Here is a 27,012-nt window from a genome sequence, read left to right as displayed (position 1 = left end):
ATGTCTCAGGTGCCTGCTGACCTCCTGTCAACCACCAGCTCCTACAACTATGAGCCGCCCCTTCCCTCCGTGGCTCGGGCGAGTGCTCTCACCCAGGTACCTCCAGCCAAAAAAATAACCTTCTTCAAGAGCGGAGACCCTCAGTTTGCAGGAGTCAAGATGGCCATCAACCAGCGGAGCTTCAAGAGCTTCAATGCTCTCATGGATGACCTCTCCCATCGGGTCCCTCTGCCGTTTGGGGTGCGGACCATCACCACCCCACGAGGAATACACTGCATCAGTGAGCTGGACCAGCTGGAGGATGGAGGGTGCTACCTGTGCTCCGACAAGAAATACGTGAAGCCCATCGGCATCACTCCCGGGGGACACAGGCCGGCCCCTCCACGACACGCTCGGCCCTCCAGTACCATGAGAAGAGCAGCTCAGGAGAGCAAGCTGGAAGATTATTCCACACCTTTCACTCACCATGGCCCCAGAATACCCAAGAAAATCACTCTAGTTAAGAACGGGGAAAGTGGGTTTCGGCGATCGATTATCCTGAACCGCAGGAACGCCCGGAGTTTCAAAACCCTCCTGGATGAGATTACGGAGATCCTGCAGTTCCCAGTGAAGAAACTCTACACCGTTGATGGGAAGAAGGTAAGTGTCTCTGATTCCTGGCACTGGTCAGTTGTTCAAACAGGTGTTACCACATCAGCCTTCGCATTCCCTGGGATACAAATCCTTTAGCTCACGGGAGCAAGAGTTTATCCTTCGGGCTTTGTCTCATTAATTGCTTCCCCCTTAATTACACAGAAGTCTGATGTAGAAGAATCCTGTTCAGCCACTCAAGAATTTCATACAAAGTGTTGTTTTGGGTCAAAGGGTGGTTCAGATGCTCAATGTTTTGCAGTGGGTATAAAACTCCAAATAAACTTCTATTAGTGGAGTTTCCCATGCTTTCCTAGGAGGCACATCCCAAAAAAAGGCTTAACTTTTCCATACCTGACCACTGGGAATTCAGCAGAATAAGATGGCCCTTAGGTAGTACCTTGTGGTTACAGTGTTCCTCACAGAACCCTCACAGGGTTCTGCTCATGACATGGGATCTTCAACATTATGATAAGATAACTAATAAATGAATAATTAATTAGGGTATGAGTGGGATCAGGAGACATATTTGTGATGATTTGGTGAATGTGCCAATTGGGGTGGACTCTTATAATAAAGTTAGGGCATGACAACTCCTTTGTTCTTCTGTTCCCAAAGGAATTTCCTAGCCAACCTGAGGTTCCCCTGACTTCTCCATCTCTTTGTAACATAGGTTAACCTTTACTTCCATATTTCTGAAGAGGTCTCACATGTTATCTGGACTTGTCCCTGGCAATGCAGCTGAGTGGAGCAGTTATCCTACTCCTTGCCACTTTTCCCATCCTTCTAGGGCCGTGTGCCATCTCCTCAGTGGGAACAATACAACCATTTGTGGTGTCACTTTCTGAGCCAGGTGACTGAAATGACTCGGGTTCAAATGCTCCACTATACAGGAGAGGAAAAAAAATGGAGGAATATTTTTAGCCCAAATCACTTTGACCTGGCACAGGGACAGGAATGTGCAGTAGGAAGGAGAGAGGGAGGGGATAATGAGGTTTAATCCATCCTTCCTGGTGGAGGCAACGTGCCACATCACTGCTATGCTCCCCACTCTGGAAAGAGCTTCGTATTCTCAGCTGGAGGACCCAAGGAAAATGTCCTTCCCAAATATCCTACTGCTATAGCTTTCCCAACTCTACTTGTCTAGATGCTGAAAGAGTATCAGCCTGAGTTTGATGAGACGAAACCTGAAGGAAAGGATGGTGCTGCTCCACATGTGTCAGACAAGTGAAGCTGAAATATTGCTGAGAATCTGAGACTTATAGAATCATAAAATATGCTGAGCTGGAAGGGACCCATCAGGATCATTGAGTCCAACTCCCAGCCCTGCACAGGACACCCCAAGAATCCCACCACATGCCTGAGAGTGTTGTCCAAATGCTTCTTGAACTCAGACAGGCTTGGGGCTGTGACAACTGCCCTGGGGAGCCTGTTCAAGTGCTCAGGATTTATGAGGAGGGGCACAGGAGCAAAGGAAAAAACTCAGCTGTGGACAACCTAAGCATGGCCTGGGATAAACAAAATAGATACTTAATCTTAAATTTTTTGTCTTGCTTATGGACTTGTCTAAGTGTAAGATGAATAAGCTGACCAACCTACTGTAGGATTCATCTTTCCAGCGTGTGTCCAGAGCCTGTGTTTCTTCTAATGAGAAGAAAAAATGGTTTGATAATTGGATGGTAGACAAGATGAATCTTATGCCATAGATTGTTTCAGCAGAGTCTAGAGAGTAAGTCATGTAAGGAGTGGTTGAAGCAGCTGGAGTTGTTTAGTCTGGGGGAAAATAGAATCAGGGTGGACCTTCTCACTCCCTACAACTCCCTGACAGAGGGTGGAGCTGAGGGAGGGGTCAGGCTCTGCTCCCTGGAAACAAGGGACAGGACAAGAAGCCTCAAACTGCACCAGGGGAGGTTCAAGTTGGACATCAGGAAGAATTTCATCATGGAGAGGGTGGTCAGACATCGGAAGGGGCTGCCCAGGGAGATGGTGGAATCCCTATCCCTGGAGGTGTCCAAGGAACGACTGGACATGGCACTCAGTGCTCTGGGCTGGGGGACAAGGTGGTGATGGGTCACAGGTTGGACTTGATGGGCTTGGAGGTCTTTTCCAACCTAAATTATTCTGCGACATGAAAAGAAAGAAACAGACACTTTAGACAGCAACTTTCCAAGTAATTCCAAATGATTGTGGGTATCTGGAGCTGGATTCATTTCAGGTTCAACCACCTGAAACAACACATCAGTGCCTAAATGCTTCTGTAAGTGAGGCTGAGCTCCCACAGAGCTGTTCAGACTAAGCTGACAGTCCATCAAGCTCAGAGCTGGCCAAAATAGATGTCTACAGGCCTTCAGAATCACTGAGGTTCTTTTTTCCCAGCTTCCATCAAATTATTTGCAAGGTGAAGTTTGCTGTGTACCACAATTATACCACTAAATTAAAAGTGTTAGAGCAGGATTTCATTCTTGTCCCTCCATTCTGCTAAATTCTTCACATCTTCTCTGATTTGGTCCAGAGTAACAGTGTTTAAATATTTTAGAATTAGGGCCTGGGACCATTCACAGTAGGTGGTTTGGATGTGCCCAGCCCGTGTTTGAGCAGCCAAGCTCAAAAACCCAACCAAACCCAAACCTGCTACCAAGATGTCTTATAATCTATGGATGAGTATTTTAATTTGCCACTGATTTCTCCAGTTTTCAAGACTTGGACTGTTCAGTCCACATAACCATGAATAATCTTGTGTAGTGCTTGTAACTTTGCTTCCATTTCTACTATTTTTGAGAATTTTCACCTATTTCTCTAAAGAAAAGTTTTGCTTTCTACTTCTTAGCGCAGTCAATGTTGTCTTTGTGATTCTTAAAATAATTCCCCACGATTTTCCTTCTAATCACTATAGACACTGATATTTTAAGTGGGATGTGTATTAAATACACACTCTGTAAACAGAATATCTTCAATATTATTCAACCTTCCTCTTTCTTTTCATCTAAAGACACTCAGATATCTTACATTTTCAGCTCTACTGGTGGTCATCCTGTCTAGAGGTCTAATATTATATTATATTATATAATCCTGAGATTATATTGTATAATCTTGGGATTCTTTTTTCTAGTATGAAAGTTTTCCTGACTGTCTTGTCAATAAGTGGTTAATAATTTTACTTTCACTCCTTTTATTCCTTTTATATCTCAGTGATAGATAACTATGGGTCCAATCTGAGCCATGTTATCCTCTTATATATATAGCCAGGAAATATGTGATTATTTTTATATTTCCTGAAGAAACTTTCACAGTGATTTTTTTTGGCCATTCTTAAATTTCAATGATTTACCTCCAGGTTTTTAACTCTTTATTTCTGTTCATTTAATGGCCATTCTTATTAGGGCTTCCTGTTACTTTAGGCTTGGGTGCAAAGCATTTAAACCACCAAAAAAATATCACTCTCCCCTGATTTTTCAATCTTATCCTTTCATACAGATTCTCCAAACCATTTCTGCTCTTTTTCCAAGTTTTCCTGGCATATCTCACCTTTGAGACTTCAATATCAAGCTCCTGACACACAGTTGGTTGTGTCTGAGTTTTCCCCAGATGTAACAGTTTCATTGAGGATTGAAAATAGAGAATTTGATGCACAGATTTGTGACATTTTCTGAAATAACCTCCTTCAACTGGTGCTGAGGTTCAATTTTAACTGTAAATCTTGCCATTATACTTCTATTTGCATCTGTTAGAGATGATGGAAACAAACCCCCCCACCCCGTTCTTCCATTACTGTTGAAAGATATCTGAGTCCTTCATATTTTTGGGGTATTTCCCTGTTTCTCGTATTATTCTCTTTGAATAATAATCCAAATAATTTTGTAAACTTCTTTTAATGCACATCTATGTAATTAGGATTGAGGGGAACAATAACTTTTGACATTTATTCCCATGTTCTGACAGATCAGCAGAATAAGACTCATTCCTAAGCACCTGGACTACTGTTGATTGACTTTGTCTGGCCTAGAATAACACCATTCACAGCATTTAATAGCATTTTCACAGTGTCTCTTCTGCTGCCATTTTTTCCTTGATCTCTTGAAGACCAAACACACAAAAAAAGGGAAAAATCTCCTGTCCTACAGGTGACTCAATCTGTTCCATCGATGGAAGAGCTATTCATAGACTTCGGTGTGTCCTCTTCAATTCCCTTTTGTTTTCTCTTACTGCGATAATTCCCGATCTAAACTCAAATCTAAAATGAGTTAAACCTGTCCCAGTGGCTCTGCTTTAATATGCTCCATTTTAATATCTTTACCATTTTCTTGAGTAAATCCAGGGCACTTCAAAATTACAAGTCTTTATGAGGGTGTAAATTTAGACACCCGTGGAATAGACTTGCTGTTTCGTGTTCTTTTCATGCCTTATTGATTTGAAAAAGCAGAGAAAAGTATTTTCTTCCTTTTGTAGTCTGCCTAGTCCACAAATTTTTTTTTCCAGCAAACCTCTAAGTTTATTTTAATCAAAACTCACAGGCAAATCATCACTGGTGACCAGAGAGAAGAGACCAAGATCCATTAGAGGCCAGCAGAGCTTCTTGCTTTGTGATCACTCTTATTTTGCTGTTATTTTGTACTTTCTTGCTCCCATTTTTCTGCTTATTTACCTCTCACATATATTCAAAACTGTACTTTTGAAATTCCCAGGAAAAGCCAGTGTTTATTTGTCCTTTCTTCTGTGGCCCCAGTGATGGGACTCTCATTGCTCTTGGGCCAGAGAGTTTTTCAGTGCTGTGAATTCAGAATTATCCTGTAATAATTCTGCAAAACTCAAGTCAGTAGAAAGAGTGATCCAAAAGCCTCAATTCCCATGGTAGTATAAATTCAGAGTGGCTCTATTAGTATTTACAAATTTGCATTGTCATTTTAACTCCTGAAGCCTTGAGTGAGGTGAAACCAGTATTTTTAACCCTAAGAATCAAGCAGACTTCCTACCAGGAAAGCAGGACTAGTCCCACTGCAGGGAATAGGTGTTTAAGTGTTGGGGCACTCATTTCATCAAGGCAAATAGCTCATTTTCCCAAACTAACCACAATTTTTCTTGTCAGATTCTAAATCAAAGTAGTCATTTGATGAGTATGAGAAAAATTTAATTTGATTTTGCAATTATCAATCAAAGTTTCGGCAAGAAAATCGGCAAAAATCAGTCAAAGTTTCAGCAATAAAAAGAAGTGCAAATCATAAATTTTTTTTCAGGTCAAGCCACTCGTTGCCATTTTCCAGGTGATTAACTGGAAATAACTGGATTAACTGCCCAAATAGGAAGATTTGTTATTAAGCTTAATATTGACACATAATTAACACGTCAGTGAAACTTTGTGCAGGTTTTCCTGAACAAAAATATAAATATATATCATATATATAATACATATATTATACATATATTTGTATATAAAATATGAATATATATAAAATATAAAATATACACAGGCCTGGGCTTAATTCATTAATTCATCTAAATCCGATCAGCTTATGAGGCATTTAGGATGGGGGGATATTTTACCTGTCAGCTTCTATTTATTGATTGTAGAAGATTAGAAGACAGACTTAGTCTGGTCACATAAATTAGCCCAGACCCAAGTTTTCATACATTTGTTTTAAAATACTACAGATATTTAAATATTGGCAAACACAAGACTCATGATTCTACATCTGAAGATCAACTGGCTGATGAGACTGTTGGAAATTGCAGCTTTCCCAGTTTTTACTGGGGACATCAGTTCTACACTTGGAAAAGAACCACGTATGCAGACACCTCAATTAAAAAAAGAAAAAAGTAAAGTAAAATTTGGAGCTAATCTTCTCCACCAGATGGACTTTCATCTCTGTTCTGAGAAGTTCTTACACAACTTAGTGGGTTTTCTTCCTCCCTGGTCCAAACCACAGGAACACACCTATGTGCAGATCCCACCTCTGCCTATGGAGAGGAAAGAATGACCCTAGGGGCAAAGAGATCATGGAAGGGCCAGACATCCTCACAGACTGTAAGGAATGACGTGTAGGATTATGAGACATCAACAGGGGATTTCCCTTACAAATGGCAATTATCCAGGGTCCACCAGCTGAACACTCATTAAGACTTCTTTAAGTCACAGGAGCCCAGCAACACGTCCATGTGTCCAGTCACAGATGTCCTGATTTCTGCCTTTGTGAATCACCAGGTCTTCCTTTCACCAACTGTCCTAAATGAAAACAAAACCAAAAACAATTCCTTCCTTAAAACCCAACACTCCTTCTCGTGTGGCGTTTGAAACCCCACTGTGTTTATGGCAAATAATCCACATAGTTTATGGTGGCAATTACCATGAGCAGCTCAAACAGGGTTTATCAGCCTCCAGAAGAGTTTTTCAGGAGATGTGGCTGGTTTTATGTTTGTTGGAGTCAGGCCAAGGCTTGGATGTGTTTTTGTTTAGGCTCACTCGAGGCTGACCATAAGTTGTTATATTTAATGAGTGAATCTGATCCTGTCTGTTGTGAGGAAGGACAGAGGGGATGACCAGAAAGACTCTCTTTTGCCTCAGACTCTACAAGTGAGAACATTGCAGAACGAGCACTGTATGCCACCAAATTTCCTTGAGGGATCAGAGAATTCCCGTGTGGGTTAATCAGGGGAGAAATCGGGAGTTAAGGAATGCTTCCTCAGGCACCACTAACTGGAGACGGTAAAAGATTAGTTATTAGCAACTCCTTGGGGTAAGAACCCTCAGTTTTCTTCTGTGTTTGTGTGGAGTTTGGCACAAGATGATGCTGTGGCAAGACTGACCATTCTGGGTCAGATCAAGCCATTTTTGGCCGTGCCAGCTGGAGCAGTTTTGGAGAAAGACAGGAGGCATATGAAGTGATTCTTTCCCTGGTGTATCTTCCCAGTTTCCAGAAACCCATAGGATAAGATCTCCTTCAGCCCAAAGTAGCACCATGGGCCAAAGCTATTCCAGTTGCCAGAAGAGATTCAGGGCACGTGCTCTGACCCCGACACCAAATGGAACTATCTATAGATAATCCCACCACATAGCATCCAAAATAGGGTCTAATTCCCACAGCCTTTAATGTTGGGTGGCCACGTTCAAGCTGCTTCTTAGAAAAGCTCCCTGGCATGTGGTAACTCCCAGATCTGCCCAGGAATTTCTTGGGAAAGTGCCAGTTGGTCCGGGTTTTAAATGCACTAAAGACCACTCTAAGAAGAGTAGCACAGGCAGCCCTGTTCCAGTGCCCTGGATCCAGAATTGATTTAATTTAGCAGTAAAGGCAGAACTTTTATTTTTAACTGTTATTAGTAAAGGTATAGACCTAACTATTACTGCTAAATAGTTCTTGGTACTAATGACTGCATTTACAGCGACCTCAGGGTGCAAGGCCAGGAAACAGGCTTGTCTGACATATTTCCTGGCTGAGATTTACACATCCACAGCGCCATTTCTGGGACATCTGTAGGCTGCCCGCAGGCATCCTCTGGGCCACTCATGTTTGGGCTCTCTACCAAGCCCATCTGTCTTAATGACAGGTGTCATCAAGCCCCTGATGGAACTCTGAGAGGAAAAGGGGATACACGGAGGCAGATAAGCCGGTTTCAAATGCGGTGTGCGTATATAAACAACGAGAGAAGAGAGGTGATAATTTGCCTCCGTGGGATAGTTAATTTTCTGGTTCCACGCTGACATATTCACTGTGACACTTGGTTTCGTGCCGTGCTCAGGTATGAAGGATGGCAACCAGTTCCAGCCCCTCGTGTGGTGCAAACTGTTGTTACCAAGTGAGCTGTGCCGCTTTCCACCCACCGTGTGTGTGACTCACGGGCTAAAAACAAACGGCAGGTTTCAGGTTCAATATCCTCTGATTCCCTGCCAAACCCACAATGACTCCGGCGAGATTTACACAAGCGATCTGTAAACCTCAGCAAAACTTTCCATGAACCTGATCCATGAGAAGATTCATATCCAGGTGTGTTTTGTGAACCTTTGAGATGCCCTGAAATCATTTGGCCCGGTGCCTGACAAGGCAGAGTTAAATGGACCCCGTGTGCTGCCCATTTTCTTATCTAACATACACCAAAACTAATACTTTCTTATCTAACATTACCAAATGCAAATGATTCCCTTACCCTGAGGAGATTACTACTGAAAGAACAAAATGTAGCAAAGTGTAATTACTTTCTAATTCTTTTGAATTTAATCCAGGGCAAAGACATGAGTATAAGCAGTAATATTTGTCAACATGATGTGTCTATTTATACATTTACCCAGAGCACAAAAAATAGCAGAATTCCACCCTCTCCTGGAAAAACTGTGAATTCTTTGTAAGTCCTTTAAGTAGAAATCACTGTTTCTGCAAAGAATTTTTGCAGGGAAGACTGGACTTTTTTTTTCTTTGTAGGGAAATCTGGTTTTCCAAATGCAGATTTTGGAGTTTTTATCAGTAATGGGAGAGGAAAAGAGATGATGCTTTGCATTTGCATCAACTTTCTTCTTCCTTTTGGGACTTGAACAGGGAATTCAAAGAATTCTGCTGCAACTCTTAGCAAGGTCTCAGAGGAGACCTTAGTGCTCTCTACAACCACCTGAGAGGAGGTTGTGGTGAGGTGGGTGCCACAACAATGTGCAACAAGTGACAGGACAAGAGGAAACAGCCTCAAGTTGTGCCAGGGAGGGTTTAGGGTGGATATTAGGAAAAAAACCTCTTCACTGAAAGGGTTATCAAGCATTGGAACAGGCTGCTCAGGGCAGTGGTGGAGTCACCATCCCTGGAAATGTTCAAAAAATGTGTGGTTCTGCACTTGAGGACATGATTTAGTGGCAAACATGGTGGTGGTGGTGCTGGGTTGATGGTTGGACTTGGTGATGTTAGGGGTCTTTTCCATCTTTAATGATTCTGGGATTCTATTTTATGGTTCTAATCTTCTACGATTCTCTTTCGACTTGCATCTTTTCTGAAATAAATCCACCTAACATCAAGGGAACTCTTTCTGCCAAGAAGAAGTAAAAACCTTCCCATCTTTCACACTTGTACCATGGGCTTTGCACACTGAGAGCCAAACTTGGACTCAGTAACAAGAAAACTATTCAGTCAAGCCAAGTTTTCCAGCTAAATGTGTTTCTCTTTATTCCCAGAGCTTCTGGAGGCCACAAATTGTATCCAGAGTGCTCAACGCAGCACAAGACAGGAATTTTTATGCTGAGAGAGATCCAGGGTGGTAAGACCATGGATCAAGGCCCTATGGATCTGTGAGCTTTATCTAGTAGGGTTTATATACTCAGTCCCAGCTCCTACAGCTGCTTGGAGCATATCTATGTTGTCCTTCCCTCTTTCCCCCCTCAGTTTCCAGCTGAAATACCTTTTAATCCATACTGTAGATATTCCCTGTATAAAAAAATTAAATTTTGAGACCTTCTGGTCATGGGGAAAAGCTTGAACTCACGACTCATATCCTTCCCACTGACTCAGTCACCACAAGGCTCATCACAAGAACCAAATGCTTGGCATTTTTCAAGACTTGTCAATTTTTAAGCTAATCCTGCCCTCGGAGAGGATCAAGGCAGGAGCTTGGGGTGGGGTGGATGTTACTCTGACTCATGATTTTCAAGTGCTGATGTCTGATGGGCCAGATTTAATGAACCCGATGCCAGAGGAGCAGGTGGTGGACTCTGATTTCAGGGAGGAATTGCAACATGTCAGAAAGTGGAAAACATCTGCAGCAAAAACTTTCTAAGAAATGCCTTCCTCTCTTCTCGGTTGAACTTTGCACCTTTAACAGCAATTTTCTCCTTCTCAGGTAGAACAGTGTCAGACATAATTTTGAGCTCACAGGGAGGGTTGGAGGGGAAAAGGCCTCTAGAAGCTTATACACGAAGTCAGTGCAATGTGAGGACCTCCCCAAATCCATCTAGAATTCAGTGGAAGTCCTCAGAAAGCCTCCCATAGTCTCCATCAGGAACAAGCTCATCCTCAACAGAGACATCTGGTGGCATCCCCCACACAATCCTAACAGCCCATCTTCCAAAATGAACCAGGCTACAAATCACTTTTCTTCCCATTTTTATCCTCTTCTCCTGTTTCTCAAAATTTTTCTGCTTTCTTAGTGCCTTTTTATTCCCAGCTTTTTCCTCTTGCTTCCCCTTTTTTCCTTGAGGTGTATTTCTTCTACTGCTACCCAAATGGTTTCCAGTGGCCACTGAATTTCTGATTGCAGTATTTCTCTTGGACTGCTGAAAGACTTGTTGATCCAGGTTATTTCCAAGGTCAAACTCAGAATGGTTACCTTTTATACACATGAAAATTGTTGCACAGAGGGAAAAAGCATCTGTGTTAACTCCAGGAAAAGCTGCCAGAAGTGCAATAGATAACCAAGATCTTAACCTGTGGTTAAATAATTCAGTGCAGGGGATTATTGCTCTCTCTTCCACTTATTTGACTTGGCTGATTGAGTGCTTCATGGTCTTCCAAAACTGCCCTTTTTCATGCAGCATTCCACAGTGGTCAAAACTGAAAGGAGACAGGTCATGTCTGAAAAGTTCTAGGAGATGCTGATATTTTTAGGAGTGTTGGTATAACAAATCATTTTATATTGCTGCATTTCAGCATCTGGAGCATTGGACTTGCCCGTATTCCCATGACATAACCATCAAAGGTTATTTGTGTTTAGTAGAACACCTGTTATGGGACACTGGCATCTGTCCTGCTTCCCACATCCTTCTTTGGAGAAGAGAAGGTTTTGGGATGACCTAATTGTGACCTGCCAGTACCTGAAGGGAGCATGGAAGAAAGATGGAGGGAGGCTTTGGAAAGGGCATGGAGTGACAGGACAAGGGGGAATGATTTTAAACTGAAAAAGAGTTGGTTTAAATAAGGTGTTAGGAAGAAATTCTTCCTCGTGAGGGTGGTGAGGCCCTGGCACAGGTTGCCCAGAAAAGCTGTGGCTGCCCCTGAATCCCTGGAAGTGTCTAAGGCCAGGAAGGGGCTTGGAGCAACCTGGGGTAGTGGAAGATGTCTCTGCCCATGGCAGGAGGTAGAAAGAGATGAACCTTAAGGTCCCTTCCAACCCAAAGCATTTCACAATGTCATGAATTTACATGGATTTGGAGACCTTGTATTTGATTTGATGAGTAAGAGACCATGTGAGTTTTGATTTGGGAGATGGACGGGGTGCTGTGTACTCACATCTCGACTAATAATTTGGGTGCTAGAGTTTGCAGAGGATTAGATCCATTTCCATGCAGTAATTCCTTGCTGTAAATTCAATCTCACCTCAGGGGAGAGCCTTCTGACCATGCTGAATTTAGAGAAAGGGAGGACAAGCCATGTGTCTTCCTCTTTCTTTCCTTCCGCTACTTTGCTAATTTGTATGTGGGCATGGAGTGGCAACACCCCATGATTCACCTCCTGACCAGCAGATTAGCACAACTTTAACAAGCCACTCCCCAGAAGAACCACTCTCTAATTCCTCCAGTGCAAAGTTTGGGGAAGGGAAGGGCAAGTGGGTTCTTTGCATGAATGAGATGCGGAATTTATTGTTGTTAGACCAGGATACGTCAGTTCAGAGCCTGGATGGCCCTGGATTGGATGTGGCACAACCAAAAAACAGCAGGGTGGTTCACACTCCAAGGAGTTGTAAATCTGTATGGAAGACAAAAGGGAACATATGAAAGAGCTCAAGGAAAGGAGGCAGTGAGTCAGCAGGATGGGGAATGGACTCAGCCCGTTAGCCTGTTCTTCTGCTCTGTTAAAAGCTTCTCCTGTTTCTCCCATGAGTCCCTGCACTCCTTTGGAAGGTGGATCAGCTTATGGACTTGTTCTCTGAACAAGTGCATTATTTCCACATTCTGTCTTTCTCTAAGTCCTAAATGTCTCTGGTTGGTTGGTAGCCAGCAGAGGGGAAGAAAAAGCTGTCTTCTTCATTTTGCCTTCATCAGAAACTGGTATCCACATTCACCTTCTGAGGTGAGCAAGGTTTACAATGGTTCTTTTTTTCTCTGGGAAGAGCCAGAGAATGGCATGCTCTCCATGTCAAACAGCTTCCTTGCTTTAGAGATGCTATCTGTGCCTTGTTTCTGTTTAGGTATCTATGACATTGTATTATTAGTTGTGCTGCAGTAGCACCTGGAGGTCCTTGCTGAGATCACAGCCCCTTTGTGGCAGGTTCTGCACAGTAATGTTCATGGAGACAACCCATCCTGAATGGATAGCAGACAGACTGAAAAAAACCCCCAACATTTTGCAGAAGAGAGGATGTTCCTTTATTTTCAGCCCACACATGGTGGCCTTCCCAGTGGAGCTCTGAGTAATGTCTGGGGTGTTCAATATTCAGCTCAAATGGGACTTCCTGGTTCCTATTGAGTGGACACATTGGCTGGAGTTAATCTGCCTTACCTTTGATGTCTCAGATTATGTTCTTATATTTTAATCCAATCTAATTTTTCATCTCTTTCTCCAGGGCTCTCATATTTCTGACATATGAACAGCTACTGTGTCTGCTTTTCACTGGGGGGTTATTGCCAAATCTCAGAATCTTATCTCTCACCAAGTTTATGTCTAATGTCCAGTTTCTTCTCCCAGCATGAAAATCAATGGCAGAAATTGGATGGAAAACACAGTTTCACAAGTCAAAAGAACTCTTTTTCTTGTGGTTCTTATGTCCAAGGAGAAGAACGGGGTCACTTCTCTTGCACAACAGCAAAAGCAAAGGAGGCTGAGAGAGCTGGGGATGTTCACCTGGAGAAGAGAAGGATTCAGGGAGACCTTAGAACCCCTTCCAGTGCCTAAAGGGGCTCCAGGAGAGACGGAGAGGGACTTGGAACAAGGGCCTGGAGGGACAGGACACAGGGAATGGCTTCCCACTGCCAGAGGGCAGGGTTAGGTGGGAGACCGGGAAGGAAATGTTGGCTGTGAGGGTGGTGAGGCCCTTGCACAGGTTGCATAGAGAGGTGGTAAATGCCCCATCCCTGCAAGTGTTTTAGGCCAGGTTGGATGGGTCTTAGAGCAACCTGGGATAGTGGAAGGTGTCCCTGCCCATGGATGATCATTCAGGTTCCTTCCAACTCATACCATCATGATGATGATGATGATGATGATGATGATGATGATGATGATGATGATGATGATGATGAAGAAAAGAAAGCTCCCAGTTGTTTAGCAGTTATAGGCAGTGCGATGCAGACCCCAGAGAAGCCAGAGGAGACTCTACCACTGGTTCAAATGGGGTCAGTATTTCACTCATAACCTTCAGAAGCAACAGTGGACACTGGCATGGCTGCAGGTCCAGGATCTGCTCCCTTCAGATTATAAATAACTTTTATATGTTCTTTAGAAAGAAGGAAATCTGAGAAGCAACACATTGACCTCACCCTGGGACACACCGAGTGAGCTGCAAGTTGCTAAACACCTAAGAGGGTTTAGCAACCCTCTATCACTGTTTGGAGATAATTTAGCACCAGTCAAAGATGTCATATTGAGTGCCCTGAAGATGTCAACTCTATAGCCCAGGCAGTGACATGTTGAGAGGACGAGATTCCTGCAGCACTGTGGGAAAACTCCATGCTGAGCAAACTGAGATGAACTATTACCCCAACCCTCCAGCACTGCCCTGACAGAGGATGTTGCATTAAACCAAATCAATGGGAGAAATATGATTTATTTAACCCTTAGAAAACGTTAATCTGTATTTACACTGCCAAAATGCTTTTAGCAATGAAGAACTGCAAAGATGAACTTCCGCAATTATTAATTCAAAGAGATTAGGGCTTGCAAGATATTAGGAAGAAAAGTTATGTTATAGGTATAAAAACTGCTAAGGAGCTGGTGATGTCAGAAATGCTCCATGACAGACTATTTGAAGTGACTAAACACAAGTTCTGTCCACATAAAAGGATTCGGCTTGTGGAAAAAAAAATACAATATATATATATATAAATATATATAAATATATATAAATCCAATAACTCAACTGACTCAGTTCCATTGATTCCTGAGGCTCTGTCATTGCCACCATCTATTTTCTGCACACACAACGCAGTGGTGATGAGTGTGATTGAAGTATCTACAGAGATCCATGTGAGGAAATATCCTGAGCAAAAAATAGCTTTCATTGAAAAAAATGTCCTTTGCAAATCTAAATTTAGTGGGGGTTTAAAGACAGATTGTTTTACATCAGAAACGGAAAAGATTTCATGTCTATCTTTCTTTTTTCCTCTCCTTTTCCCCTTTTCTCTTTCTTCTTTTTTACCCTCAGTTGTTTTTTTCCCCGTTCTATGGGGTCAGGGTGAAAGACCTCACCAAAGGAATACAAATGAAAAGAAAAAAGAAAAGGAAAGTGAAGAAGGAAAAGAAATACACAGGTGGCAAGAACCTACTCAAAATATTTGATTTATTAAATTATAGGCTTTACATAAACTTTTAAAGTGAGCTAGAAAGATGTTTTCTTTAGGAATAGATGGACCAGAAGTGGATTTATTGACCAATGACAAACAGTAGATGGAGAGAGACTGAGATTTGGGGATTATTTTGAAGTTTTATGTTACTGATCACAAAGACTTGGTAGTTTTATTGCTTTGCATAGTGTGTATAATGCAAGTTTTAGTGAGCAGAGCTTCTCTTACTGTGGGTTTTATAGAAACAAACTCAGTGGATCTGAGTCACAAGTGTTGTTACAGTGCAAACAGTAAATAAAAGTAAAGGGAAGACAATGGGATTTTAGTGTATTTCCACCAGAAGATGATGCCATATGGCTTATTGTAAGAAAATGACCAGAAGTGATTAACTGCATCCAGAATGCAATTTTATTTATCTCTGTCTTCTTGTTTCACCCCACACACGTTTACCCTCCTCTTATTTGCACCAGATCCAGCACTAATCTCCCAGTACCTCCCACAGCCCTGGTGGTACCAAGTCATCTTGGAAAACCCCAGAGGAACTTCACAAGAGCTTGGACTCTCAAGTGGGTCTGGCTCCTCATTCCTTGGCTGTAGCAATATTTAGAGGCCAAGTTCTGTCCTTCATGTGCTGTTATTCCATGCACGTGTGACAACAGCAGACCTGTCATCGCTGCTCCTTGGAGATTCCTTATCTTCCATACTCAGCTGCACGTTAAAGGGATGATGATTAAGTGACACAGTGAGGTCAGGGGACATCTTGGGGGCAGGATAGTGCTGAGCCCATCACCAATGCTTAGTGTGGTCACCTCTTGTTGGGGAGTCCCCATATGCTCTAGAGATGTTCTCCTGATGAAACAGAGTGAAGAGGAGGGGATGTCCCAGTTGGATTATGGAGCACAAAGCTGCCAGATGCTGCTGACCCCTCTAAAGTCCTCTCAGACAGAAAGAGATCCTTCTCCTCCTTTTAAAAGCATTAAGTGTTTTAGCTGAAAGCTTAACCTCAGTCTTTCAAATATGAAGTTGCAGGAGCCAGATGGAATTATAGAATCACAGAATATACTGAGTTGAAAGGGACCCACAAGGATCATCCAGTCCAACCCTCAGCCTTTCACAGGACCATCCCCAAGAGTCACACCATGTGCCTGAGAGAATTGTCCAAACACTCCTTGGGCTCTGGCAGCCTCGGGGCTGTGACCACTGCCCTGGGGAGCCTGTTCCAGTGCCCAACCACCCTCTGGGGCAAGAACCTTCTCCTGATACCCAACCTAAACCTGCCCTGATGCAACTTCAGGCCATTCCCTTGAGTCCTGTCACTGAAGATGGGTCCAGACTCTATCTGGCCAGTGCTTATCACAGACTGATTCCTATTCCTTTAGAGAAGTAAGTGTTGTAATTGGGTATGTTGGATGAGATTCTGGGCAACCTGCTTTGGTTGAAGATGTCCCTGCTCATTGCAGGGGGTTGGACTAGGTGACATTTAAAAGGTCCCTTCCAACCCAAACTTTTCTATGATGATATGATTCCATGAAAAGTGACTTATGCAAGACTTGGTGTGTTATTCAGAAACAGGTCATGGAGTGAGGATGAAGAGTGTAAATCTGGGTTCTCATGGAGGAACAAAGATTTCTTCACAGGCACTTCCCACACTGAGGGACAATGTCCCTCATTGTCCAGCATTGAGGCAATAAATGGGGTTATAATTCAGACAGTATTTGAGGTAATATTAGGGGAAGTCACAATTCTTATTCCTCTTCCTGAGCAAAGAAAGGAAGAGAACTAAGGGACAAAATGAAATGTAACATTTGCCAGGTAATAATTGCTGTCCCATACAGGAATTACAGGAATTTAAAGAACTCTGTAAGCAAAACTGAAATGCCTCCAGTTTCACTCTTTCCCTCACTACCACATTGATTATGACTAAATCTTTCCCAGAATATGTGAAACCTTCTAATAAATGAGATTTCTTCTCCCTTAGGCAATCTCTCCCACCCCTTCCCTGTCTTAGGAAATCTGATTAAAATGTAGCAGAGCTTCTCTTTCAGTGGAAGAATATTCCAACAGAGCTGGTCAGAAGGTCCTGGCAGACAATGAAGTTCTCCAGAACCACACTTATTTTCACAGAATCACAGAATATCATGAGTTGGAAGGGACACCCAAGGATCATTGAACCCAACTCCTGGGCAGGACAACCCTAAGAATCACCCCTGAGAGCGTTGCCCAAATGCTCTTTCATTTAGGTGCCAACTAACTGTCAGTTGATTTTGGGCCTGGAAGAATCCAGCTCTTCTCTATCAGCTCCTGGTGATCCCCTTGCTCTTCCCTTCCCAGATTGACAGCATGCAGGCCCTGCTCCACTGCCCCAACGTGCTGGTGTGTGTCGGCCGGGAGCCCTTTAAACCTGTGTCCATGGAGAATCTGAGGAAACACTCGGTGGAGAAGCTGCCCAACCTGCCTCCCCGTTCCAACGGCAACAACGTCAACGAGAACAATGAAAGTAAGCAAAGCTCTGGGTGTCTCCAGGCCTGTGTCCCACAACGTGGGCGTTACAGGCACCCATTGTGCTGCCTCAACGTGCAGGTTTCGTGTGGAAAATGCATTTCCCTCTCCCTCCCTCCCAGGCCTTTCCATCCTCCCCTTCTTTTTCTCTGGTTTCCTTCTAGGATTTCCTCCCTACACCCCCCAGTCTTTCTCTTACATGCTCCCCGTGTCTGGCTGACTTCCCTTCTTCTTTCATATCTCTGTGTCTCCTTTTCCTTCCAGAACTCCCTCCTTTCCTGTGTCTGTCTCCCCAAACCCTTGAGATTTCCCACAGATCCTCTATCCCCTTGTCTGTCTGTCATGTCATGCCTGCACTCATGGACTTCCCTGCACTAGGACCAGAGGATGCCCTGGTTCTGTCAGCAGGAGACTCAGTTTCTCCTGCAGGTTACAGCTGCCCTTTTGGGAACAAAGCATATTTTTATGGAAAGGTTATTTTCAGGAAGGAGTATTTTATGGATTATTCAGGATTATGTTTCTTATTATATTCTTCACCATGAGTTATCTAAGGTCACAGGTAGTTAAATCAGCCACCCTCTGTAGCCTATGAAAGGAAACTTCCCAATTCCAAAGGGCAATAATCTCACGAATATTAGGGATTTGTTGTGGGATGAAATTAAATGTGCTCTGGAGGTGGACCTGTTTTTCTCCATTGTCAATACCAGGAGCTGGGAAAGATTCACTCGTGTATTGGCAACTACTTGTAGAATTTTATGGACAGAGACATTCCACACTCACTGCCTGAGACATAAAAAATTGGGGGGAAACACAGGAATAAACTGGACCTTTGTCCACCAAGAGACCGAGCAAATATATCAGTTCAAATGAACAAAGATGATTAGAGAAAGTTATTTTGTGTGTTATTGGCCTTGGCTGATGTGCTCCCGTTCAACACTCCCTTCCCAAAACACCTCCATTCAGCTGTGTGTCCGTATGCCTATGAGACACGTGATTGTTCAGATATATATACAAGTAAATTTTGGACAAACATAGATTAGAAACAAGATAGATGAATGTCTTTCAAGGCAGCCTGATAGCAACATATTCTTCTTGAAATGAAGGGTCTAGGACCTCAGTAAATCTATGCAGTTCACTGCACTGGGCCATAGAGATGCTTCAGTTTACAATTCCTAAATTCCCTTCCTATCACTGATTCCTTCTGCAAATACCACTATTTCTCACCAGATTACAATTCCTTTTCCATTTGTTCTTTATGTTTTAATAAATATTATAATTATTGATAGTGGCACATCCCTGAAGGGTCTGAGTGTTGCTCTGGCCTACATGGCCACACGTTTCCTGGCATGTGAATGGAGAAGTGGATCATAGAATCATAGAGTTGGAAGGGACCCATCAGGACCATTGAGTCCAACTCCTGGCCCTGCACAGGACACTCCAAGAATCCCACCATGAGCCTGAGAGCATTGTCCAAACACACCTTGAAGTCAGACAGGTTTGGTGCTGTGACCACTTCCCTGGGGAGCCTGGGAATGTGTAACAATTGACCTGTAATTAAGGACGAGAGTCACTTCTCTGTGTATTTTTCCCTGGCTGAATAAGAAAGATGAAAACTTGAACAGTTAAAGAAAGGAGTATTTGCAACGTGATAAAATATCAAAACTCTGAGACTAAATTGCTCTCTGTGTGTGTGTTTATTTATTTATTTGTTTATTTATTTGACTTCCTGGCATGCACTTAATAACACAAAGTGTTTCTCTTTCATTTTAGATTATAAAAAATGACGAAGTAAAGGTATTGAAGATTTTAGTACACGTGATTAATTCAAAACTAAACATTTAACAAGGAGGTTGGATTAGATGATCTTCAGGGGTCCCTTCCAACCCTAATTATTCTGTGACTCTGTGATTTATGGCAATCACTTAGTCAAAGACAAATTTTCAAATTACATAAATTGACACAGGCTTGGCTTTAATGCAATAACATCAATATTCTCTAGTTTGAGGGTGTGACTTAGGCATTTTGTGTCATCTTTATATGAGTTAACATTTCTCTCCATCTTTCTTTCCTTCACTCCAGTGAACTTTGGACTGAAAGCCAAAAAAAGCGTTATCCATCCGCGGTCGTCATCAAGCAATAGGTCCATGAGATTTTCATTGTCATCGGAAAAGTCGTATCCCAACGGTCTCGCTGCCTCACCGGATAATGGAGGACCTTTCTCCAATGGCTGCTCCCACCCCAAGGCCGGGGAGCTGGTGCAGTCCCTGGTCAACGATGACATAGAGAAGCGGGTGCACGTGAACAAGGACGGGAGCTTGTCCGTTGAGATGAAGGTCCGCTTCCGCCTGCTGAATGATGAGACCTTGCAGTGGTCCACCCAGATCAAGAAGTCCAACCTACTGAACCGGCTGCCTTGTGAGGAGTCAGGAGCAGAGGAGGACAGTGGAGTGGACCCCCTACAGAAAATGAACCCAGAAGTCAGCTCGGAGGCGGATGACTCGTTGTATCCCTGTGAGATTGATTCCTATATGTCAAAACTTGAGGAATCCGAGTGTGACGAGGCTCACTGTCACAGCTGTGGGAAGAAGCACCAGGACTACGACATTTGGAAGAACCCCATGCACACATCCCAGAGGGAAGAGCCCAGCGTACGGAGCACCTGGCGCACACGGTCGTCGTGCTCTAGCACGTCCTCCCGGAGGAGAGTCGTCCACAAAAAAATTACTTCCGTGGACAGCCTCCACACCACGTCCAGTGAGGAATTCTCTGAGCACATTGTGAGAGAGTCCTCGTCCTACTCAGAGACTATAGAGAACAGAGTGGCGTATCGATCCGTCAAAAAGTGCAGGTGCAGAAGTGATTTGTCTACAGGTGCTTCCATTGGAGAAGATCAGCAAGGAGACACTCGGGCAAGCACAGGGAATGGCCAGAGACCTTCATCCGTGGGTTTAATGTCACATTCCAGCTGTGAAAACAACCTGGATACTCAAGACACCCCCGAAGGCCATGAGATCAGCAAAACCATTTCACAAAACGAAGAGGAAAACTGTTTTGAAGCTTCCTCTGTGAAGGGCTTAAAGGATGATGTGGAAGAGGCTGAGAGCAGCAGAGTTGGGAGTGTCATGTCAAAATCATCCCTGCAGTCCAAACGGAGCAAGAATAATGTCTGTGAGGAAACCAGCAGCGTGGGTAGGAGCATATCCTCCTCCTCAAGCCTTCAGAAGGCAAATCAAGGAGAGAACTCTCGGAGCTCCACCCCTGCCAACAGTGTGCACAGCAAGTCCAGCAACTGTACCACCCAAAAAGCAAAGAGCGAGCAGGATGACCAATCTGATGAAAATCCAGTGGTCTCCTCCTTGTCCAGTGAGTCCTGCCCTAAGAAAGAGGCTGAAGAGGCAGAAGAGGAAAGTGAAGTCAGAGAAGTCAGCTCAGTGTCAGCAAAAACAAAGCCCAGCCAATCAATTAGGGATGAGAGCAGTGAAGGGGAACAATGCTCTACACAAGGAAGCCACTCCAGAGTTACTGACAGGAACAGCAAGAAAAGTGACAGTGATGAGAATGTTGCATGCAACATCTCTTGCTCTTCCACAGGATCCAAAAAGAGCAAACGCAGCCACATTCATTTGGATGCACGGTCTGAAATGTCTGTGTCTTCACTTGGATCCTCTCCGAATAAAAAGAAGAATTCCCTACATGCAGATGATGCGAGATCGTGCAGCAGAGCATCCAATTACTCCAAAAGCTCATGTGAAACCAAGAAAAAATCTGTTGGAGACGCCATGTCTCAAAAGTCAGGATCTCTTCAGTCAAACATTTCATCTACTAGTGCAGCAGAAGCAACTGCAGGTCCTGCTGAGGAGAAAAGCTCTAAAAGTACCACCAGTCGCTACAGTCAATCCTCAAAAGGCTCAAAGAAGAGAAGTCATAGAGAAGACAATAGTAAACCATCATCCCTCTGCTCAAAATCTTCAAGTCCTAATGGAAAAGCTGGAGAGGGTCATGCCAAGGTTAGTTCAGAGCTCTCTTCTTCCAGACAGGGAAGTATGAGTGGGAGTGTGTGTTCCAAAGCTGACCACGCAACTGAGAATGAGATTAGGAATGGAAAGCCTACAAGTAGCTCCTCAAGAGTCTCTTCAAAATCAGAAGTAAAAGATAAATTCTTGTTGGCACAGGCATCCCAGGAGACAGATGAGAGGCGTTCACAGTCAAACATGTCTCAGTCTTCAAAGTCAAGGCAGACAAAAAACAACAATCTTCGGGTGAAGATGTCAAACTCCAGCCGGGCATCACTATCTGAGAGCACATCGGTGCACAGCCTGCACTGCCCTGCCCCACCCAAAGGGAAGCCAAAGAGGAGAAACATGCGTCCAGCCATACTGAAGAATTCCTCCATTAGCAGTGTAGGCACCAAGTCGGTGCTGAGCACAGGAAAAGAGCAGAAAGAAATTGTAGATTCCTCCAAAGAGACTTCCTATGGGTCCAGGTCAGCAGCACCCGAAGTAAACGATCAGAATAATAAAGAGACAGATGATTCTTGCAAAAAAAAAGCAGAGGAAGCATCAGAAGACATGGGTGTGCAGGAGGAAGGGAATGATTTAATGCCATCTGCTCTGCCAAATACGTCTCCAGAAGAAGTTGTGCAAGAGTGGCTCAGAAAAATCCCTTCAGAATCATTGCTTGAGAAATATGAAATGGAGGATGATGTGGAAGAGGAAGGTACAGAGACAGCTACCGAGGTGTCACACTGTACACACGCCGAGGAAGCCCCAGAGGATGAAAAAGCTGAGGAAAAGAATGAGGAGGAGGCTGAAAATGAAGCAAAGGTTGAAGTGGAAGGAGAGACAGCAGGAGACACAGCAATTAATGAAGAGGTTGAAGAATGTGTGAACCAGGAAGAAGTCTGTGAGGTTGCAACTGAGGCTGCCAAAGCTGAGCAGGCAGAAAGCAACCAGTCAGTTACCTCCAGCCAAAATAACAACAGGAGAGACCTGCCCACCTCTGTCCAGACTTCCGTCCAGATCATGAAGGCCTTGCTCAGTTCAAAACACGAGACCAAATTTGACCGATCGAACAGTTTGCCCGAAGTGTCCCCCACCATGGGGAGAAAACTCAGCAACTCCGCCAACATTTTGATTACTTGTCTTGCCAGTCTCCAGCTCCTCGATGAAGAGTCGGAAGACCCATCAGACAACTCAAAAGCTTTGAATAAGTCAAGGTATACGGAGCTGCTGAATATTTTTCAAGCCCTGTGGTTGGGATGCACAGCTGAAAGGAGCGGTCCAAGCTCAGGTCAAGAAGCCAGCGAGCAGGCAAAGCCAGACCTTGGGTTTAAAGGCCCAAAATCTATGGATCACGCCTTCACTCACATGTCCTCCTCTGGGGTTGATGTCTGCAGTGGTTCTGGTGGCTCAGGAGAAGAATGTACAGCTGGTGCCACTTTGGTGGCACAGAAAACCGCTGAATTCAAATCAGCCGAAGTGGAAAATACAGAGACTGGCACTGAAGTGACTGAGGTTGAGGAGCAAAGTAAAGAGGGAGCGCAGCCATCCCGCCCTTCAACAGCCTGCTCAGACTCACACAGAGAGGAAAAAGCACAGTCTGCTAAAGAGGAATCTCTAATTCAGGAGGAAGAAGAGAAGGAGGAGGATCAGTGCCATACCTGTGAACACGGTCAGGAGGAAGGGGGAGAAAATGAAAATGAAGAAACCAGCAAATTAGCTGAAACTGGAGAACAAGAAGAAGCTGCAGCTGTGAATGATGAACTCCCACAAGAAAATCCGGAAGCCACCACTGATGATACAAATGTCAACAATGCTGATGCTGGGATGGAGATAAAAGCTGATTTGGAAGGGCATCTTGAAAAAGAGTCACCAAGTGACCCAGAGCCCAAAGTCTGTACATCCACCAGTGTGGGCACATCCGTTGTCCGGCAAAAGTCAGTGGATCCAGACCCAGTCTGGGTCCTGAGGCTGCTCAAAAAAATCGAGAAGGAGTTCATGGCTCACTATGTCAATGCCATGAATGAGTTAAAAGTCAGGTGGAACCTGCAGAATAACCAGCAGATGGATGAAATGATACAGGAGCTGAAGGAGGAAGTGAGTAAAAGGATACAAAAAAGCATAGAGAAGGAGTTGAGGAAGATCAGAAGCAGAGCTGGGACGAGGGTGCCAAGACCTCCGGATGAGCCACTCACACTTGAGTCAAAACTCCAGACAGAGCAGAGGAGGTGGAGATTGCAAACGATGCACAAAAAGTCACTCTTTGGTGGCAAGAACGGCAACCAGAGCAGGCTGGAGGAGACAACAGACTTATCCCTCGATGTAGAGAAAGACTTAACACTCAGTGCAGCTTTTGATGACAGTATTAGTAAACAATCAAGCGAGGAGGAATATTGTCCATGTGACTCCTGCGTGAGGAAAAAAATGGCCTCCAAGCCCCAAAGACTCCCCGTGGTGGCCACCAATGCCCCAGTCATGAAAGCATTTGATTTGCAGCAAATCCTGAGGCTGAAGAAAGATGACAAGGAGGAAGCCATTGTTGCAGAAACAGCCCAGGACATCAAAGGTGAACCCCAGGCAGGTGAAGAAGAAGTGGAGGACAATGAAGAAAAGGAGCCAGAAGTAAATGAATTAAATGGAGATGGAGAAGAACCTGAAATAGCAGAGAGTCAAAAAGATGAGGGGGAGGATGAGGTGCAAAATGAAGAAACCAAAGATGAAGCAGAAGAAGCAGGGGAAGAAACAAAAGAAGGAGAGGAGGAAGAGAAAGAGGAAGAAGAAATCATTAAGGCTGAAGAGGAGGAGGAAATAAAAGAGGAGGAGGAGGAGGGAGAAACAAAAGAAGATGAGGAAGTAAAAGAGGAAGAAGCAGAGGAAAAGAAAGAGGAAGAGGAACTAAATGAGGAGGAAGGGAAGGAGGAAGAGGAAGAAGTAAAAGAGGAGGAAGAAGAGAAGGAGGAGGAGGAGGAGGAAACCAAAGAGGAGGAGGAAGAAGGGAAGGAGGAAGAGGAAGAAGCAAAAGAGGAGGAGGAAGAAGTGAAGGAGGAGGAAGAAGCAAAAGAGGAGGAGGAGGAGGAGGAGGAAGAGGAAGGTGCAGAAGAGGAGGAGGAAGAAGTAAAAGATGAGGAGGAAGAGAAGGAGGAAGAGGAAGAAGCAAAAGAGGAGGAGGAAGAAGTGAAGGAGGAGGAAGAAGCAAAAGAGGAGGAGGAGGAGGAGGAGGAAGAGGAAGGTGCAGAAGAGGAGGAGGAAGAAGTAAAAGATGAGGAGGAAGAGAAGGAGGAAGAGGAAGAAGCAAAAGAGGAGGAGGAAGAAGTGAAGGAGGAGGAAGAAGCAAAAGAGGAGGAGGAGGAAGGGAAGGAGGAAGAGGAAGGTACAAAAGAGGAGGAAGAAGAAGCAAAAGAGGAGGAGGAAGAAGCAAAAGAGGAGGAGGAAGTCAAAGAGGAGGAAGAAGAAGTGAAAGAGGAAGAGGAAGAAGCAAAAGAGGGGGAGGAGGAAGGGAAGGAGGAGGAGGAGGAAGAAGCAAAAGAGGAGGAGGAGGAGGAGGAGGAGGAGGAGGAAGAGGAGGAAGAAGAAGGAAAAGATGAGGAGGAAGAGAAGGAGGAAGAGGAAGAAGCAAAAGAGGAGGAGGAAGAAGTGAAGGAGGAGGAAGAAGCAAAACAGGAGGAGGAAGTGAAGGAGGATGAGGAAGAAGCAAAAGAGGAGGAAGAAGAAGTAAAGGAGGAGGAGGAAGAAGCAAAGGAGGAAGAGAAGGAGGAAGAGGAGGAGGAAGAGAAGGAGGAAGAGGAGGAGGAAGAGAAGGAGGAAGGCGCAGAAGAGGAAGACGAAGAAGCCAAAGAGGAGGAAGAAGTGAAGGAGGAAGAAGAAGAAGACAAAGAAGAGGAGGAAGGGAAGGAGGAAGAGGAGGAAACAAAAGAGGAGGAGGAGGAAGGGAAAGAGGAAGAAGCAAAAGAGGAGGAGGAAGAAGAAGGGAAGGAGGAAGAGGAAGAAGTAAAAGAGGAAGAGGAGGAGGAGGAAGGGAAGGAGGAGGAGGAAGAGAAAGGGGAAGAAGAAAAAGAGGTGGAAGAGGAAGGGAAGGAGGAAGAGGAAGAAGCCAAAGATGAGGAAGAAGAAGTGAAGGAGAAAGAAGATGAAGCCAAAGAGGAGGAGGAAGGGAAGGAGGAAGAGGAAGAAACAAAAGAGGAGGAGGAAGAAGAAATGAAGGAGGAAGAGGGAGAAGTAAAAGAGGAAGAGGAGGAGCAGGAAGGGAAAGAGGAAGAGGAACAAACTAAAGAGGAGGAGGAGGAAGGGGAGGAGGAGGAGGAAGGGGAGGAGGAGGAGGAAGGGGAGGAGGAGGAGGAAGAAACTAAAGAGGAGGAAGAAGAAGTGAAGGAGGAAGAAGAAGAAGAAGCCAAAGAGGAGGAGGAAGGGAATGAGGAAGAGAAAGAAGGAAAAGAAGAGGAAGAAGAAAAAGAGGAGGTAGAAGAAAGAAAAGAAGAGGAGGAGGAGGAAGGGAATGAGGAAGAGGAAGAAGGAACAAAGGAGGATGAGGAAGCAAAGGAAGATGAGGATGAAGCTAAACAAGAGGAGCAAGAAGTGGAAGAGGAAGAAAACCCAAAAGAGGAGGAGGAAGAAGAAGCAAAAGAGGAAGAAGAGGGAGAAAAAGAGGAGGAAGAAACAAAGGAAGAGGAGGAGGAAGCGAATGAGGAAGAGGAAGAACAAGAAGAAGAAACTCAAAACGAAGAGCAGGAAGCTGAAGAGAAGTCCAAAGGTGAAGATGAAGCTGAAAATGAAGCTGAAGAAACAGAGGAGCCAGAGGATGATGAAGCAGAGACATCTGAATGCAGAGGGGATGCCAAGGGCTCTGGAACTGCCAATAATCCTGGAGAAGATGATGCAGAAGGAAATGAAGAAGCTGAGCAGGATGAAGCTGAGGCAGTAGAAGATGCAAAACCAGAGTCAGAAGGTGAGGCTGAGGAGGAAAACGGTGAAGGAGGTGAGAAACATGATGAGAATGAGGAGGAACCTGCCAGTGATGACCCAGACAAGGCACACGAAAAACACGAAGGCAAAATCAACAAGAAGGTTTCTCAGAAAGTCTCAAGGGCCAAAGGGAAGAAAAATAGCAAAAAGCTGGAGAGTCTGAAAACATCCACCGCCTTTTCTTATTATTCTTCTGTAGGAAACTTCTCACAGCAGTCCCAGAAGGGGTCTGAAGATAAAGATGAGGGAGAAGATGAAGAGGAAGGCAAAGATGACCACAACCCTGGGAGTGACCCCCCCAATGGAGAGATTCGAAGTGATGAGAGCTCCAAACCCTCACAAATGTATCCTGAGAGCGAGGAAGAGGAAGAAGATGAGGACAAAGATTCTTCAGGCACTGATGCTGCGGGAGATGAGGACCCAGCAGAGGCTGAAGGTGCAGATCCAAAGGAGGCTGAAAATACTGATGGAGTTCAGGCTTCTAAAAAGAAAGAAAACTCTGATAATATTGACCAGGAAGACTTGGACTTCTAG

At 44.3% G+C, this 27,012-nt stretch overlaps 1 protein-coding gene across 1 annotated transcript; it reads left to right on the top strand.

The window, feature by feature from the left end:
• RP1L1 (retinitis pigmentosa 1-like 1) lies at nucleotides 1-27,012 on the top strand. Its single transcript, XM_017830443.1, has 4 exons — nucleotides 1-639; nucleotides 17,354-17,537; nucleotides 19,601-24,213; nucleotides 26,209-27,012. Exons 1-4 carry the CDS (start codon nucleotides 1-3, stop codon nucleotides 27,010-27,012), a joined length of 6,240 nt encoding a protein of 2,079 aa, XP_017685932.1.

This window comes from Lepidothrix coronata, unplaced genomic scaffold (genome assembly GCF_001604755.1).
Source record: "Lepidothrix coronata isolate B3197 unplaced genomic scaffold, Lepidothrix_coronata-1.0 Scaffold179, whole genome shotgun sequence".
Taxonomy (NCBI): domain Eukaryota; kingdom Metazoa; phylum Chordata; class Aves; order Passeriformes; family Pipridae; genus Lepidothrix; species Lepidothrix coronata.
This window is presented reverse-complemented; position numbering and strand designations above follow the sequence as displayed.

Excerpts from the sequence above, each read along its gene's own strand:
- RP1L1 (XM_017830443.1), top strand. The coding sequence starts at position 1 with ATGTCTCAGGTGCCTGCTGACCTCCTGTCAACCACCAGCTCCTACAAC. Across the intron at positions 17,538-19,600 it reads AAGTAAGCAAAGCTCTGGGT|TGAACTTTGGACTGAAAGCC; the intron begins GTCTCCAGGCCT and ends CCTTCACTCCAG. Across the intron at positions 24,214-26,208 it reads AAGATGAGGGGGAGGATGAG|GAAGAACAAGAAGAAGAAAC; the intron begins GTGCAAAATGAA and ends AATGAGGAAGAG.